The sequence below is a fragment of the Aotus nancymaae genome, unplaced genomic scaffold (genome assembly GCF_030222135.1).
Source record: "Aotus nancymaae isolate 86718 unplaced genomic scaffold, 86718_ANA_hifiasm-v0.15.2.pri h1tg000089l, whole genome shotgun sequence".
Classification (NCBI taxonomy): domain Eukaryota; kingdom Metazoa; phylum Chordata; class Mammalia; order Primates; family Aotidae; genus Aotus; species Aotus nancymaae.
The window spans coordinates 4,781,009-4,799,468 of NW_026988504.1; the positions used below are offsets into that span (position 1 = coordinate 4,781,009).

The window sequence follows — 18,460 nt, forward strand, 5'->3', positions numbered from 1 at the left end:
TCTAAGCTCCGAAGCGCTGCCTGGAGAGAATGGCCTGGCTGCCAGCCCTTGCGACCGCCATGTCTCTGGCCTGCCCGTCTCTGTTCTTCCCCCTGTAGTCTCCGTGACAGGAAGCCTCGAGGCTGGGAGCAGGGCACTCGTTGCATGATTCTGTTTAGATGAAATGTCCAGAATAGGCAAATCCACACAGAAAGCAGACTAGTGGGTGTCTAGGACTCAGGAGGGACGGGGAATGAAGAATAGTGGGAATGGGGCTTCCTTCAGGGGTGTTGAAAATGTGGAACTGAGGCTGGGCGTAGTGGCTCACTCTTGTAATCCCAGCACTTTGGGAGGCCGAGGCAGACGGATCACAAGGTCAGGAGTTCAAGACCAGCCTGACCAACATGGTGAAACCCCATCTCTACTAAAAATACAAAAGTTAGCTGGGCGTGGTGGCTCGCGCCTGTAATCTCAGCTACTCAGGAGGCTGAGGCAGGAGAATTGCTTGAACCAAGGGGGCGGAGGTTGCAGTGAGCCGAGATCACCCACTGCACTCCAGTCTGGGCAACATAGCAAGACTCTCTCTCAAAAAAAAGAAAAAAGAAAATGTGGAAGTGGACAGATGTGGTGTTTGCGTAACATTGTGAGTGCACTAAGTGCTCTTGAATCGTGCACTTTAATATGGTTCATTTTATGTTATATGAATTTCACGTGAAATTTTACATGCCGGGACATGGGCCTTCTGGGAGATGCACTGGCTCTTTCCCTGGTGAGGGGGTGTGGGTGTTGGGCTCATCTTCGCAGCGGTGTTTATGCCCCTCTGGCTGCACGCTGTGCTCCCCACACACCCTCACAGAAACCCTCTGCTCCGCCTCCACCCAGACCCGTTTCTAACACCAGTCCATTCTGGAAGTTCCCAGAACCGAAACCCTGGGCCTGCTGATGCACTGAGGTGGGGCTGCTTCTCTCCGGCTCTACGCTCTGCTCCCCAGAGGGGCTCCGCTTCTGCCGCCCCTTTCAGGCCCTGACCTCGTTCCTCCTGCTCAAAGCCTGGGCTTCGGCTCAGCTACACGGCCACCCGGGGGAGGGCCAAGTGCCCGGTGGGCAGAGCCAGGCCGTGTGGTGCCAACTGCACCCCCCCTTGCAGGCGAACCTCACCAAGTCTCAAAATGAATTTAAGATTGTTCTGAAAGAGCTAGAAGATTCGCTCCTGGCCCGTCTGTCAGCTGCGTCGGGGAACTTCCTGGGAGACACGGCCCTGGTGGAGAATCTGGAGACCACCAAGCACACGGCCATTGAGATCGAGGAGAAGGTCAGAGCTGCCTCGGCGATGCGCCCTGGTTGCCGGGGCACGGGAGGCTGGGCAGCGGGCGATCGGCGCCTCCCCCATGAGCAGGGAGAAAAGCAGCTTCAGTCACAGGTGCCCGAGTGCGTCCAGGGCAGGAGAAGGGGCCTGGGCTCCCATCCTGCACCCAGCTGCCGCTCAGAGCCCTTGGGTGTCTTCCCAGGGAGCCCGGGTGGTGGCTGGGAATGAGCCCACCTGCTCGTGGCACTGCCCGTCTGCTGTATCGTTCAAGCCCCTTTTGTTTGTGTCAAGGTGGTGGAGGCAAAAATTACAGAAGTTAAAATCAACGAAGCAAGAGAGAGCTACCGCCCGGCCGCGGAGAGGGCGTCTCTGCTCTACTTCATCCTGAGCGACCTCAACAAAGTCAACCCCATCTACCAGTTCTCCCTCAAGGTGGGCTCTGCAGCTGGGGCTGGCGCCGCCCTCAAGGCGGGGCTGCATCTAGGCTCCACAGCCAGCCCTGTTGCCTGCACAGCCGTTGGGCAGTACCAGGCCACCCTCAGAGGGCAGACCTGGTCCAGCCTGCAGATGGGGCTGGAAGGGGGAGCTAGGGGTCCCCATCAGTCCTCTGCCCACTCTTCCCAGGAGAGGGTACGGGCTGCTCCCTCCTCCCTGCTCTTCCCCTGGTACGTCCAGGCACCCCCCACCTACTCAAATCGGATGGCTGGACGTGGTGGCTCACTCCTGTAATCCCAGCACTTTGGGAGGCCGAGGCAGGTGGATCACGAGATCAGGAGTTCAAGACCAGCCTGACTAACATAGCAAAACCCTGTCTCTACTAAAAACACAAAAATTACCCAGGCGTGGTGGTGTGCGCCTGTAATTCCAGCTACTCAGAAGACTGAGGCAGGAGAATCGCTTGAACCCGGGAGGCGGAGGTTGCAGTGAGCCGAGATCAGGCCACTGCACTCCAGCCTGGGCGACAGAGCAAGACTCTGTCTCAAACAAAACAAACTGGGGGCCACCACAGGCAGCAGGGAGCGGTGGCTGGGAGCGGTGGCGGGGAGCAGTGGCGGGGAGCGGTGGCGGGGAGCGGTGGCGGGCTCCATCTCTGCACGCCTCCATGGCTCTCGGTGGCGGCTCCCCAGGCCTTCAACGTCGTGTTCGAGAAAGCCATCCAGAGGACCACCCCTGCCAGCGAGGTGAAGCAGCGGGTGACCAACCTGACGGATGAGATCACCTACTCCGTCTACATGTACACAGCCCGGGGGCTCTTCGAGAGGGACAAACTCATTTTCCTGGCACAAGTTGCGTTTCAGGTAATGTCTAGCGTTGCTGCTCCAAGTGTGGTCTGCGGACCAGCAGCGTCCGCGTGCCCCGGGAGCTTCGTGGAAAGGCATATTCTTGGGCACCCACCCGAACCTGGGGAATTCAAACCCACATTTCAGCAACACCCAGGGGATTATGAAGTCTGAGATGTCTGATGTGGAACAAGTCTGGGGCTCTCCGAGTCTATAATAGGGAAGCTGGTACCTTGGTCCAGTGGGAGCTGGTGAAGGGGAGGTCCGGTGAGGAGAATTTCACAAGGAAATGTCATTTTACATTTAAGTTGTACTGAGTAAACAGCCTGCATTTGTGCTTAGCCCACTGTGGGCTGAGTGATGTTTCTTAAGAAATAAATGTATGAATAAAGAAATACTCCTCCTGTTTATACAGTCCTGCTAAAATAGTTAAAGATTTGCATTCTCTGAAATCGATTAAACAGCCTTAGTCCATTGTGTGCTGCTGTAACAGAATACCTAAGGCTGGGTAATCTATATTTTTTTTTTGTTTCGTTTTTTTTTTTTTTTTTTTTTTACCAGTGTCATGTGATACTAGGTAATCTATAAACAATAGAAATTTATTTCTCATGGTTCTGGGGTCCAGGAAGTTCCGTATGAAAGTGCTGGCATCTGGCAAGGGCCTTCCTGCTGTGTCATCCCACGGTGGAAGGCTAGAGGGCGAGAGAGAGCACAAAAGGGGCCAAACTCCTGGTGTAACAAACTCACTCCCTGGATCATGGCATTAAGCCACTCACTGTGCTGTCGTGGCCCAGCTGCCTCTCACGAGGCCCCACCCTGCACCATTGCCGCACTGAGGAGTCAGTTTCCCACATATGCCTTTTGAGGAATGCGTTCAGACCGCAGCACAGCCGCCCTGCAGTTCTGTTTACACTGTGCTGTAAGGATGGTCTTTGCTGTTGCTTCTGCTGCTGTTTTGAGACAGGATCTCATCTGTCACCCAAGCTGGGGTGCAGTGGTGCAATCATAGCTCACTGTAGCCTTGAATTCCTGGACTCAAGAAATCCTCCCACTTTAGCCTCCTGAGTAGCTGGGACTACAGACATACGCCACTGTGCTTGGCTAATTCTTTAGTTTTTCTTAATTATTATTTTTTAAGTAGAGACAGAGTCTCACTATGTTGCCCAGGCTGGTCTTGAACGCCTGGGCTCATGTGATCCTCCTGCCTCAACCTCCCTATAGCTGGGAATACAAGTGTACACTGTCATGCCTGGCTAATTTTTAAAGATGTTTTTACAGAGACAGGGCCTCGCTGTACTCAGGTTGGGCAACGCTAACTGTAAACAGATTGGGCATCAGTGTAAACCTAGCTGCTTTCTTTTCTTTTTTTTTTTTTTTTGAGACAGAGTCTCATTCTGTCACCCAAGCTAGAGTGCAGTGACATGATCTCACTGCAACTTCCGCCTCCCGGGTTCAAGCTATTCTCATGTCTCACCCTCCCGAGTAGCTTGGGATTACAGGCACCCGCCATCACACCTGGCTAATTTTTATATTTTTAGTAGAGACAGGGTTTCGCCTTGTTGGTCAGGTTGGTCTTGAACTCCTGACCTCAGGTGATTCACCCCCCTCGGCCTCCCGAAGTGTTAGGATTACAGGCATGAGCCGCTGCGCCCGGCCTTAAGCCTAGCTTTCAGTTCAAACTCAGACTTTGAATCAACAGGATCCATATTATGAAGGTTCCTTTTACATGTGAATCTCTGAATCATAGGTTCACTGTGAGATTTTCTTCTGGCTGAGAGGTCATTGGGATAAGAGGGGTCAGTGCTCCCCCTGATTTTCCAGGGTAGAAAGCATTCTCTTCAGGCCCAAAGAATGTTTTGTTTGACCAAAAGAAAGCATCAAGCTCAGGAAGAAACTGTATGGGATCTGATAAACAGACCCTTTGGGCACTTGACTGAGGAGATGGCAGTGGCCGTGACCCCTGCTCCCAGCTACCTGCTGCCCATCTGAGACAGAGGGTGCCAGATTAGCTGCCCAGTACACCACTTCAAAGTGGCCCAGACCCTGCCCACAGGAGGTCCGGAGGGCCGGCATGTACAGGTGAGAAGATGGCATGGAACAGGACCCAGCGTTCCACTCCTGGGCACACACCCACAGACCTGAAAACAGGTGCCCAGCATCTGTCCAGAGTCCTGTACACCAGCATTCACAGTAGCCAAAAGCCAGATGAGGCAGGCACTGTGGCTCACGTCTCTAATCCCAACATTCTGGGAGGTCAAGGCAAGAGGATCACTTGAGGCTGTTTGAGACCAGCCCAGTCAATATAGCAAGACCCCATCTCTACAAAAAATAAATAGCTAGGTAAGGTGATGCATGCCTGTAGTCCCAGCTACTCGGGAGGCTGGGGTGGGAGGATCACTTGAGCCCAGGAGTTCAAGGCTGCAGTGAGCTATGATCACAGTACTACACTCCAGCCTGGGCAACAGAGCGATACCCTGTCTCTAAAAAACAACAAGGCCGGGTGTGGTGGCTCTCATCTGTAATCCCAGCACTTTGGGAGGTCAAGACGGGTGGATCACTTGAGGCCAGGAGTTCAAGACTAGCCTGGCCAACATGGTGAAACCCTTTCTCTACTAAAAATGCAAAAATTAGCCAGGTGTGGTGGCACACATCTGTAATCCCAGCTACTCGGGAGGTTGAGGCAAGAGAATCACTTGAACACAGGAGATGGAGGTTGCTGTGAGCCGAGATTGCACTACTGTGCTCCAGCCTGGGAGACAGAGTAAGACTTTGTCTCAAAAAAATAACAATAAATAATAAAAAATTTTTAAAAAGCCAGCCAATTCACAATAGCCAAGCAACGTGCTGTCCATCAATAGATGAATGGAGGACCCAGTGTGGTTATATTCAAGAACAGGATGCTACTCGGCCTCACAGCGCAAGGGCGTTCTGACTCACCCACCATGTGGACGAACCTCAGAAGCATCACACTAAGTGAAAGATGCTGGATGCAAACAGGGCACATCGTGTGCTTCCATTTGTAGGAAGCATCCGGAACTGGTACATCCCTAGACAGAAGGCGATGAGCGGCTCTCAGAGGCGAGGGGAGACGGGGCAGTGGAGGGGAGATGGGGAGTGACTGCTTAAGGCTGCGGGTGGTAAGGGGATAACAGAATTCCTGGAAGTAGATGGTGCTAAATGCCACAGAACTGTACACTAAAATGTGATTCAAAGAGTCAACTTGTTTTGTTTGTTTTGTTTTGTTTTTGAGATAGACTGGCTCTGTTGCCCAGCCTGGAGTGCAGTGGCATGATCTCGGCTCACTGCAACTTCTGCCTCCTGGGTTCAAGCAATTCTCCTGCCTCAGCATCTCCAGTAGCTGGGACTATAGGCATGCACCACCACACCCAGCTAATTTTTTTGCATTTTTAATAGAAACGGGTTCACCATGTTGGCCAAGCTGATCTCAAACTCCTGACCTCAAGTGATCCACGCCCCTAGGCCTCCCAAAGTGCTGGGATTACAGGCGTGATTACACCTCCCAAAGTGCTGGGATTACACCGCGTCCGGGCAAATGGTCAATTTTGTGGTGTGTGTATGTCACCACAACTTAAAAAGCAAGACAAGGTAAAGACAAAATTTAGTCTCAACCCGAAGAGGCAGCACAGCGCTCCCCCTGCAAGCCAGGAGTGTGGACTCCTCTCTCGGTCCGCGCGTCTTCAGGGCTGCCGACGCGTGACCGGCCGTGTTAAGTGTGTCCACCTCTGTGTTCCCCCAGGTCCTGTCCATGAAGAAGGAGCTGAACCCGGTGGAGCTGGATTTCCTCCTGCGGTTCCCTTTTAAGGCTGGGGTGGTCTCACCGGTGGACTTCCTGCAGCACCAAGGCTGGGGCGGGATCAAGGTTTGTCTTTAGACATCGCACACGGTGTGTGCTTCCTTCCCACTGTGGAGCCTCTCCGGCTGGTGCTGCAGGTGTTCACAAGGCCGGAATACCAGGCTCCGTGGCCCGCAAAATTCAGTAGAGCAAGGAGGACTCACAGATGGGGACAGAGACCAAGACGGGCTGGCCGCCAACTCACAGATAGCTCTGCATTCCTACGGGGAATGTGACATGTGTTAGGTCCCTGAGGCCTGGACACAGCCAGCCAGAAGCGGCCCCAGGGTGTGTCCTTCCCCTCCCCTTACCACCCCCCGCCTGCCCCAGCCTCCCCTCCTCCCAGTGTAGGGAAGTGCCCAGTGAAAACGTTGTTCTTTGGATTCCTGGACATAATCAGGGACCCCTGCGTCTCAAGGTCTGTTCAAAAAGACCTGAAGAAGGTTGTCCTCTGAGTTAGAATGGCCCCGTTTCCGGAGACCCCTAGAGCAGCAGCCCCTAGCGCCCCCACGCCTCATGTCCCCAGACTGGACCCCACCGAGGAGGCTCCCAGCACTGTCCTGGGCTGCGCGAGGTGGGCACGGACAGCTGGTGCTTTGGTGGCAGGCCTCTCGGGCTTTCTTATCCCAGGGCCCCAGTGTCCTCTCCTCCTGCAATGAACTATAAAGGAAGGCTCTAGGGACCCGGGTAAGTGGGAAGAGTCACAGGGCCCGCTGCCTCCACCCCTAGGCCCTCTCAGAGATGGATGAGTTCAAAAACCTGGACAGTGACATCGAAGGATCTGCCAAGCGCTGGAAGAAGCTGGTGAAGTCGGAAGCCCCCGAGAAGGAGATCTTCCCCAAGGAGTGGAAGAACAAGACGGCGCTGCAGAAGCTGTGCATGGTGCGCTGCATGAGGCCAGACCGCATGACCTACGCCGTCAGGTGAGTGTCAGCGGCCCCGGAGGGTCAGGCCTGATGGAAACTCTGCCCAGTTGCTCTGCTGGACCCAGTGCAGACTCGAGTTGATCCCCTGAACTTTTTTCTTCTCCTCATTTTACAGAGGAATGAAACGGGGCTCAGAGGCTAAGTCATGTCACACAAAGTTCTTCCAGGACAGAGGCAGGATTCCACCCTGGGCTGGCGACTCCAGTCCTGAGTTCATGTTAACCCTTAATGTCTCAAACATTAAGACATCATTAGAGGAGCCCCTTGTCTCTCACTAACCTCAGGAGGGTGCCCTGTGATACCTGATAGGAAGAAAAGACTCCCCACATAAGCCTCCTAGATGGAAAGTAATTTTTGTTTTGTTTTGTTTTGTTTTGTTTTTGAGACGGAGTTTCACTCTTGTTACCCAGGCTGGAGTGCAATGGCGCGATCTCAGCTCACCGCAACCTCTACCTCCTGGGTTCAGGCAATTCTCCTGCCTCAGCCTCCTGAGTAGCTGGGATTACAGGCACGCGCCACCATGCCCAGCTAATTTTTTGTGTTAGTAGAGACAGAGTTTCACCATGTTGACCAGGATGGTCTCAATCTCTTGACCTCGTGATCCACCCGCCTTGGCCTCCCAAAGTGCTGGGATTACAGGCTTGAGCCACCGCGCCTGGCCAATTTTTTTTTTTTTTTGAGATAGAGTTTCACTCTTGTTGCCCAGGCTGGAGGGCAATGGCACCATCTTGGCTCACCGCAACTTCTGCCTCCCACGTTCAAGCGATTCTCCTGCCTCTCAGCCCCCCGAGAAGCTGGGATTACAGGCATGCACCACCATGCCCGGCTAATGTTTTGTATTTTTAATAGAGACAGGGTTTCTCTATGTTGATCAGGCTGGTCTCGAACTCCTGACCTTAGGTGATCCACCCGCCTGGGCCTCCCAGAGTGCTGGCATTACAGGCATGAGCCACTGTGCCCAGCCAAGAAAAGTAAAATGTGAATTGTGGATGTGAATGTGCACTATGGCCGTACAAATGGGGTCCTTTGAGGATGTTTTGTGGGGAGAAAACAGTGGTAAAACCATCAGCATGTGAGGACTTTGAGCCCCTTGGTGGCAAAATGTAATCAAAGTATATTCATGTGGCTAGTTTGCAAGAGAACCGTTCTGATTTCACCAATGATTTCTCCAGACCTGAAACCTTCCGTGCTGAAAGTTCAGGCTGTTGAAGGAAGGAGGTGAAGTTTGGCACAGAAACGAGCCTCTGGTCCGTCTTGGAGCACCTGTGGCCTGTCTGGCTTCTTCCCTTTTCATTTTTCCAAGTAGCCTGAAAGCAGCCAGGTTTCCCAAAAGACACTCATGTCCCTCACAGAATTCCCCTCTGGCGGCCAGGTGCAGTGGCTCTTGCCTATAATCCCAGTACTTTGGGAAGGACCACTTGAACCCAGGAGTTTGAGACCAGCCTGGGCAACATAGTGAGACCGCGTCTCTACAAAAAAATCTAAAAATGAGCCAGGCGTGGTGGTGTGCGCCTGTAGTCCCAGCTACTCAGGAGACTGAGGTGGGAGAATCACTTGGGTCCAGGAGGCAGAGGCTGCAGTGAGCTGTGATCACACCACTGCACTCCAGCCTGGGCGACAGAGCGAGACCCTGTCTCAAAATAAATAAATCAGAAAAAAAGAATTCCCCTCTGACAAAGCAGAGGCTTGACTCCCAGGAGTGAGTTTAGTTTTGTTTTGTTTGTCAGACAGGAGAGGGCAGGGACCGGGAGTGGTGGGGACGAGGGGGCGGAATGAAGCCAGAGTCACTGTGATGCAGGAGGGCAGCGAGGTCCAGGGAGAAAGCCGGCCACATCCCACACTCAGAGCTGGAGGAAGCAGGGTCAGAGTTTGGGAAATGCCAAGGTCAAAGTCACTTGACCATCACAGCAGGAACACCCTCTCCTGTGGGAGGGTGCAGCAGGTTTGGACCCAGTGTGCATCTGATTCCTCGTCTGGAAGAAGTGACCTTCCCCGTCTCCTGAGAGCTTCTGAGAATTGCCTGAGTTAGCCTGTGTGACTGCACTCTGGCCACACAAAAGAAGGAAACAGCTGCCCACTGGACGCATTTGGGTGCTTTGCAGTGGCCTGGACCATCCCAAATATCCGTGAGCCCAGATCATCCCTTAGCTTTGACATGTTTCACATTTCCATGGCATGGAGCAAAGCAGATTTACTGCCCTAATTATATAGGGAGGAGGTTGTTTAAAAGCAAGGAGATTCAGACAAGTGGGGCTAATAACGAAGCCAGCACTGGCCAAGGGCATCTCGTGTCAGGCTCTGTCCGAAGCACTGACAGTCCTGGGAGCACTTCCACACTCACAGGTCACGGGCACTGGGGGGCGGGGTGGGGCAGGCCAGGCCACCCCCGGTGCACAACGCAAGCTCTGGTGCACGGCACCTGCCAATTTCCATGGTGTCGGCGCCCCCTCCGTGGCTGGCTGTAAGCTGCCGGGGTCTGCTGCAAGCTGTCACCAGTCGGCTCCAGGGCTCCTTTGTCAAGGCCACGGTGCCAGAGGAGGCATGAAGCCTGACTGGAACCCAGTATGCTGCTGCTGCGTCATTAATTCATCCATAGCCAAAGACCATTTGGCCTGGTCAAGTAACTAGCAAAGGTGATCTAGAGTCCTTCCTGCCCAGGGGCAGGACTTCGTAGGTTCTGGAAGTTCCTTCTTGGACAAGGATCGCAGCATCTAGGGTCTGAGTCCATTCCGGAGGCCTGAGTAGAAGTGGGGGCCTTCAGGAGGAGCAGCTCCTCCCCACACTTGCCTGAGGCCCGCCCCAGTTCAGGCACCATACAGAAGCCAGCAAAGGCTTGGGCAGGCAGAGGAATAGCAGATCCAGGTATTCCCAGAAAGTCCCAAGGGCATGGAGAGGCACTAGCCGACGATTCCTGGTTGAACCAGAGGAGCCGAGGTGCGCCGGGGAGCCTGAGTGTCAGCAGACCCTTCTGAAAGTCAGCCTAGAATCAGCGCACTCAGGCGTCCCCCTGGCCGGGATGAGCAGTTCGCAATCCTTGGAATGCGGCCACTTGTCTTCCTTCAAACACCAGCTGGCCACTAAAATCTTATTATTATTTTTGAGATGGAATCTCGCTCTCTTGCCCAGGCTGGCATGCAATGATGCCATCTCACCTCACTGCAACCTCCACCTCCTAGCTTCAAGTGATTTTCCTGCCTCGGCCTCTCAAGTAGCTGGGATGACAGGCCTATGCTACCACACCTGGCTAATTTTTATATTTTTAGTAGAGACAGGGTTTCACCTTGTTGGCCAGGCTGGTCTTGAACTCCTGACCTTAAGTGATCTGCCCACCTTGGCCTCCCAAAGTACTGGGATTACAGGCGTGAGCACCATACCCAGCAATCTTACTCATCTTAGCTCAGGTAATTCATTCTTTCCACATGCAGTGAGCTCAGCCCCCGTGATCACAGGAGAAAGGCCGACACCTGATGGAAGGATCACCAGAGCATCACTAGGTTCTCCACGAGAGGATTATCCGAGGCCCTGACTGACCCCAGACTCACTGGGGTCAAGTTAGAGTTTGGAGCGACTGTATAGAGAGGTGTTTATATCATCTGAAGTCACTTTTTCCTTGACTTTTTTAGGCTCACCAAAGCTGCTCTAATCTGAGCTTCCTTCCTTCTCCGCCCTCCGCAGTTGACCCTGGGTGCCTTCCAAGACTGGCCTCTCCCTGCACCTGCTCAGACTGCTCTAAGAAGGAGCACGGTGTGGGGCCCCTTGGGAAAGAAAGAGTGCCCGGGACAAATAAGGCCAAGGCAGAAAACACATATCTCCCACCCCCGTCCCTCACAGAAAGGAAAGCCTGGTGAAGACTCTGCTCTCCTGCCATAGGCCTTGTCCCGCTGAAGAAAGTCCACAAAAAATGGCCCTCCTGCCTGGGCCACGGCCCACCCCAAGCCCCTTGCCCTGGCCTAGAGCCCCAGGTTCTGCTGCCTCGGGTCTCACAATGCACTCTGCCCCTAGGAACTTCGTGGAGGAAAAGATGGGCAGCAAGTTTGTGGAAGGCCGGAGTGTCGAGTTTTCTAAGTCCTACGAGGAGAGCAGTCCCTCCACGCCAATCTTCTTCATCCTCTCCCCGGGGGTTGACCCCTTGAAAGATGTGGAAGCCCTGGGTAAGTGTAGCAGGCAAGTGATGTTCTCAAAGATGGAGCATTGTCAGCATCACCAGGCACCGGGGAAATGCACACCAAATCCACATGAGACACCACTTCACACCCGGGATGCCGCTTCACACCCAAGATGCTGCCTCACACCCAAGACACACACCAATTCACCCCCGAGATGCTGCTTCACACCCAAGACAGCACCTCACACTCAAGACACCACTTCACACACCGAGACACTGCTTCACACCTGAGATGTTGCCTGACACCTGAGACACCGCTTCACACCCGAGATGCCGCTTCACACCCAAGATGCCACTTCACACCCAAGACACCACTTCACACACCGAGACACCGCTTCACACCTGAGATGCTGCCTGACACTGGAGACGCCGCTTCACACCCGAGATGCCACTTCACACCAAGATGCCACTTCACACCCAAGACAGCACCTCACAACCAAGACGCCACCACACGTGGGACGTCGCTTCACACCCGAGACACCACTTCACACCCAAGATGCTGCCTCACACCTGAGATGCCACCTCACACCTGAGACAGCGCCTTGTGCTTGAGACACCACTTCATACTTGAGACACCACTTCATACCCGAGATGATGCTTCATACCCATAGGATGGCAGTGATCAAGAACAGGAAAATAACACATGTTGTGCGGACTCTTGAGAACTGGAACTCTCGTAGGTTGCTGGGAGGATGTAAAATGGGGCTGCTGTTGTGGAAAACAGTCTGGTGGTTTCTTAATAAGTTACATATAGAATTAGCACATGACCCAGCAGTTCCACTATAGACCTGAAAGAATTGGAAATTTAAATTTGTCTCCAAGCAAATACTCTACACAAATGTCCATTCATAACAGCCAAATGGCAGAAACAGCCCACATGTCCACTAACTGAGGAATGGATAAATGGAGTAACAGAGTGTGGTGGAGCTATACACTGGAATAGTATCCCTCGATTAAAAAAGAGCTGCCAGGTGCGGCAGCTCACACCGGTATCCCAGGACTTTGGGAGAACTGGGTGGGCAGATCGTTTGATCACAGGAGCTCAAGACCAGCTTTGGCAACATAGCAAAACCCCGTCTCTACAAAACATACAAAAAAATGTAGCTGGACGTGGTGGTGCAAGCCTGTAGTTCCAGCTACCCGGGAGGCTGAGGTGGGAGGATCACTTGAGCTGGGAAGGATGAGGCTGCAGTGAGCTGTGATGGAGCCACTGCACTCCAGCCTGGGTGACCGAGTTAGAAGTGGGCCAGGTGCAGTGGCTCACAGCTGTAGTCCTAGAACTTTGGGAGGCTAAGGCAGGGGGATCGCCTGAGCCCAGGAGTTCAAGATCAGCCTCGTCAACCTAGGGAGACCTTGTCTCTCCAAAAAATTTATAAATTAGCTGGGCATAGTGGTGCACACCTGTGGTCCCAGCTACTCTGGAGGCCGAGGCAGAAGGATCACTTGAGACTGGGGAGTGGAGTTCAGCCTGGGTGACAGAGTGAGACCCTGTCTCAAAAAAAAAAAAAAAGAAAAGGCTAGGCACAGTGGCTCACGCCTATAATCCCAGCACTTTGGGAGGCCAAGGCGGGTAATTGCCTGAGGTCAGGAGTTCGAGACCAGTCTGGCCAACATGGTGAAACTCTCTCTCTACTAAAAATACGAACATTAGCCAAGTGTGGTGGTATGCACCTGTAATCCCAGCTACTCAGGTGGCTGAGGCAGGAGAATTGCTTGAACCTAGGAGGTGGAGGTTGCGGTGAACCAAGGTTGCGCCACTGCACTCCAGCCTGGGTGACAGAATGAGACTCCATCTCACACAAAAAGGTGAAGTACTGATACATGCTATGACATGGATGGACCTCAAATCACTACGCTCAGTGAAAGAAGCCAGACACGAAGGCACCATATGATATGGTTCCATTAATACGAAATACGCCGAATAGGTAAATCCATGGGGACACAGAGGAGATGGCAGGTGAGTGGCTGCCTGGAGGAGCCAGCGGAGGAGAGGCTGGGAGGGAGTGTCCGATGGGTACGGGGGCCACCTCTTGGGCCATGCCAGTGCTCCAGAACCAAACAGATGACTGTGCAACATTGTGAATCTACTGAATGCCACTTCGTTTTATGCTCTCAGATGGTTTTTAAATGGCAAATTTTACATCGTGTGTATCTTGCCACCAAAACTAAATGAGGGAGGCACGTGGAATTCCTGGCTGGGTGACACAGATCACGGAGCCTGAATCTGTGTCATTTAATTACCTGGTGTTTTTCCTGTTTTTCTTTTCTTTAGGAAAAAAACTAGGATTTACCATAGACAACGGAAAACTCCATAATGTGTCCCTGGGGCAGGGACAAGAGGTGGTGGCCGAGAACGCCCTGGACGTGGCTGCAGAGAAGGGACACTGGGTCATTCTGCAGGTACGAGGCGGCCAGCATGGCGGGGGAAGGGCTCCCCGCACTGAGGTGGCCGTGAGGATGGGCCAGAAGGCCCGGAAGGAAGCAGGATGCGGAATTCACATTCAGAAATGTGGGTGGAACTCCTACCACCCACTGAAGGAGGGGGGACCCCCATGTCAGCTCTGCCAGCATCAGCTGTGTGGTATGGGGCACCATGACTGCCCAGAGGAGAGGGTGGACTCTTCAATGGTGAGAGGGATGCTGGGCTTCATACCAGAACACCCCAAAGAGAGATTATTTAAAGAACAAACGGCAAGGTGCAGTGGTTCCCACCTGTAATCCCAGCACTTTGGGAGGCTGAGGCAGGCAGATCACCTGAGGTCAGGAGTTCGAGACCAGCCTGGCCAACATGGCGAAACTCCGTCTCTAGTAAAAATACAAAACCTAGCTGGGCCTGGTGGTGCACGCCTGTAATCCCAGCTACTCAGGAACCGAGGCAGGAAAATTGCTTGAACCCAGGAGGCAGAGGTTGCATTGAGCCAAGATCACGCCACTGCACTCCAGCCTGAGGGACAGAGCAAGACTCCATCTCAAAAAAAAAAAAAAAAAACAAATGTTGGGTTGACAAAAGCATTCCTCCTCCTCCTCCTCCTCCCCCCCCCCCCTCCTCCCCCCTCCTCCCCTCCCCATCCTCCTCCTCCCTTCCTCCTCCCCGCTTCTTTCCCCCTCTCCCTTCCCCCTCCTCCTCCCCCACCTTCCCTCTCCTCCTCCCCTCTCTTGGAGCAGGCAGCAAAGCCCAGAGTGCCCAGGAGATGGTCTCTGCATATTTGGCTAAATCCCAGCTTGACCACGCCTCCTCAGCCTGGAGCCCCTCCAAGACCCCTCCTCACTACCGCTTGCCCTGGAGTGCCTCTGGGCCTGTCCTGGCTTCCCTGAGTCCTACAGCGTGTGTCTACCTCAATCCCCAGGGCTAAGCCTGGCCCCGGTGGGAACTCATCTTCAAGAGGAGGGGTGGGGGCCGTAGAATCTCAGCCTTGCGCCAGGGAAGACATGAAGGACTCACCTTAAGGCTGGAGGTTTCCAGTTAATTAAACACAAAAATTGATTCTGCGGCCTCAGTTACTTTGCTGAAGACATGCTGGCAAGCCCAGCACCGGGTTAGGGTGGACAGGTGAAGGGTGGGGCAGCGCCAGCACCGGGCAAGTGTGGGGTGCTGGTGAGAAGAGCCCTGCCCTTGCCAGGGAACACAGCCGGCGCCTGTCCTTGTGGGCCCGGGGCCGGGAAAGCGTGTGTGTGACCAGCCTTTGGTCTCGGCTGCAGAACATCCACCTGGTGGCCCGGTGGCTGGGCACGCTGGACAAGAAGCTAGAGCGCTACAGCACCGGCAGCCATGAGGACTACCGCGTGTTCCTCAGCGCGGAGCCTGCGCCCAGCCCCGAGACCCACATCATCCCCCAGGGCATCCTGGAGAACTCCATCAAGATCACCAACGAGCCCCCAACGGGCATGCACGCCAACTTGCACAAGGCCCTGGACCTGTTCACCCAGGTAGGGCCGCGCCTGTTCGAGCCGCCTCCCCGGCCCGTGCCCCGGCCTGGCATCCATCCCTTGGGGCCCTGAGGACCACTCTGAACTCTGGGGATACCTCCTTCCGGTTTTCTTCCCCTGTCCACACACCCCTCACAGTCAAAATCAACGTATTCCTAAAAGATGAAAAAATGCAAGTAATTTAAGGTGCTATGGCACTATTTATTTTTTATTTTTATTATTTATTTATTTGTTGAGATGGAGTCTCGCTCTTTTGCCAGGCTGGAGTACGGTGGCGCGATCTCCGCTCACTACAACCTCTGCCTCCCGGGTTCAAGTGATTCTCCTGCCTCAGCCTCCTGAGTAGCTGGGACTACAGGCATGCACCACCACAGCCAGCTAATTTTTGTATTTTTAGTAGAGATGGGGTTTCACCTTGGTGGCTAGGATGGTCTTGATCTCTCGTCCTCGTGATCTGCCCACCTTGGCCTCCCAAAGTGCTGGGACTACAGGTGTGAGCCACCGCGCCCGGCCCCGACCAGCTTTTGAAGGACACACCCTTAGTGAAGTGTGGAAGTAACAGAAAACCCAAAGCAGAAAACCAAATGTTTACAATGGGTCCCCTGTTCCATTAACCAATCAGCCAATACCACGCACCTCTCGCTGTAGCCTGCACGCTGCTGAGGGGCGCGAGGATGCGTTCTGGAAGCAGGACCCTAGTGTGATGAGTGCTGTGGGTGCACACAGCGTACGGGGCCATGCAGCTCACAGCAGCCCTGGGGTCAGCGCCAGTCCTGAACGGTTTCTGCCAGTCTGTACGAGATCAGCGCAGAAACCCAAGAGGCGCTTAGCAAACTTTGCAGTGACCCGACACTGCTGTGAATCCAGGCACGGGGTGGTTTTTCCTTTAGGGTTTCGTTTGTTGTGTATTTAACAAAGTGTCAGTCTGTGACAGACAGGGATTAGGGCACTTGACAGGGACTGGGCCTTGGCTGCCAGCCAGTGTGCAGCCCTGCCAGCCAGCACAAGGGAGTGGCAGCTCATCCCATCTCTGGCTGGGGAGGTGGGTGGCCAGGGAGTGACTGCTGAGACCTGTGGGCAAGCAGACCCTTCACAAGTTCCAGGACCGGCTGCCTCCAAGGGGTTGTGGGTCTCTGAAAACGAGCCCACGGGAAGAATCGGTGCGGGGTGGCACCTGCCTGTCCATGATGCCACAGTCCTGGGTGCAGCCTGGCTGCTGAAAGTGCCGGATCAGATGGACTCTGGAGGACAGGTGGTGACACCCGCCAGGCCTTCCCTTGTCCTGGGGGCTGGTGAGTCACATTGGCTGGCATCACTCTGGCTCTCCAAGTGTTCACCACCAGCGCCCTCCCCAGGGAGCTGAGGTCTGAAAGGGGCTGGCCAGGCCAGTCTCCTGGGCCCACTGTCTCCATCCCAGGCAGCCAGGAGGGGATAGTCGGGTGATGGAACCCCAGCTGCTCCCCTTCCTGTCCATGTTGCCAGAGGGGCCCAAGCCAGGTTTTCCATGATGCCTAGGACAAGGCCCTGGTCTTGGTCCCCCGGGGCATTTCCCCTGGCACTTATCTGTCCCTCCCCAGAGGGAGCCTCGGCCACTGTGCCTGCAGCTCCCTACAGAGCACCTGGCAGGAGGTGCTACGTCAGCCGCTGAGCAGGGCAGACGGAGCACAGCGTGGCTACCAGAAGCCTCTGTGTGTTCAGGAGTCACCAAGCTGCACAGATGAACGAGTAAAAGCTCACACATCCAGAGGCCTAGGAGGCAGAGTTTGGGCTCAGTTGGCCTTACCCTGGAGCCAGATGAAAAGAAAGAGTTTGAGAAGCGACCCCATCCCCTCCCCAGTCCCCTATCCCATCCCCTGTCCTGATGGAACTTTACCAGTTGTCTTTAGAGTTTGGGATAGTGTGCGTAAGTGATGAGGAATGTTGATAATTACAAAGGAACATTATTTCTTACTAAAGTAGTCCCGAAATGTCCAGGATTTGGGAAGATCTTATTAGGAAGCAGTATCAGTAATTCAGCTTGTCATAAATACTTAAAAGGGGGAAAACTGCATTTCTGGAAGAAACAAGAAAGCCGTACGTACTCGGCCGTGACGGCCCAGCTTTCCCTTCCCTGCAGCTGGTCTGATGGAGATCTGCCCAGCCCACAGCTTCGCCCCCCACCGCCCCCACCGCAGCAGAGCATCTGGCAAGGGCTGGACACGGGTCCCATCGGGGGCATTTCTGTGTACACTTCCTCACACCCTCGTGCGTGTGCCCCACAGGACACCCTGGAGATGTGCACCAAGGATTTGGAGTTCAAGTGCATCCTCTTCGCCCTGTGCTACTTCCACGCCGTGGTGGCAGAGAGGCGCAAGTTCGGCGCCCAGGGCTGGAACCGGTCCTACCCCTTCAACAACGGGGACCTGACCATCTCCATCAACGTGCTCTACAACTACCTGGAGGCCAACCCCAAGGTGAGGGGCTGAGTGTGCCCTGTGCTTCAATATACCCCTTCTCCTTCCCTCCCTCCTTTCTTCCCCCCTTCCCCTTCTCCTTCCCTTTGCTCCCTCTCTCCCCTTCTCTTCCGTCCCTCCCTCCCCTTCCCTCCCTCCCTCCCCTTCCCTCCCTCCTTCTCTTTCCTCCCTCCCTCTTCTTAGCTCCCTCCGTCCCTCCCCTTCTCCTCCCTCCTCCCTCCCCTTCTCCTTCCTTCCCTCCCTCTCTCCCTTCCCCTTCCCTCCCTCCTTCCCTCCCTTTCCTCCTTCCTTCCCTTGCTCTTCTTCCCTCCCTCCTCCCCCCCTTCTCCTTCCCTCTACCACTTCTCCTTCTCTCCCTCCCCTTCTCCTTCCCTCTCCCTCCCGTCTCCTTCCCTCTCCCTCCCTTCTCCTTCCCTCTCCCTCCCTCCCTCCCTCCTTTTCCTCCCTTTCCTTCCTCCTTTTCTCCCTCCCTTCCCTCTCTCCCTCCCTCCCTCCCTGTCCCTTCCTTCTTCGCTCCCTCCCTCCTTTTCCTCTTTCCTCCCTCCTTCCCTCTCTCCCTCCCTCCTCCCCT

General features: G+C 54.4%; 1 protein-coding gene across 1 annotated transcript in view; it reads left to right on the forward strand.

Moving 5' to 3' along the window:
• DNAH17 (dynein axonemal heavy chain 17) overlaps positions 1–18,460 on the forward strand; it is a 169,318-nt gene that overhangs the window by 140,859 nt on the left and 9,999 nt on the right. Inside the window, exons 66-74 of the mRNA XM_064369408.1 lie at positions 1,127–1,291; positions 1,577–1,717; positions 2,413–2,583; positions 6,323–6,445; positions 7,148–7,341; positions 11,347–11,495; positions 13,782–13,909; positions 15,209–15,436; positions 17,698–17,889. Coding sequence (XP_064225478.1) covers positions 1,127–1,291; positions 1,577–1,717; positions 2,413–2,583; positions 6,323–6,445; positions 7,148–7,341; positions 11,347–11,495; positions 13,782–13,909; positions 15,209–15,436; positions 17,698–17,889 — 1,491 coding nt within the window. The remainder of the gene's footprint in view (positions 1–1,126; positions 1,292–1,576; positions 1,718–2,412; positions 2,584–6,322; positions 6,446–7,147; positions 7,342–11,346; positions 11,496–13,781; positions 13,910–15,208; positions 15,437–17,697; positions 17,890–18,460) is intronic.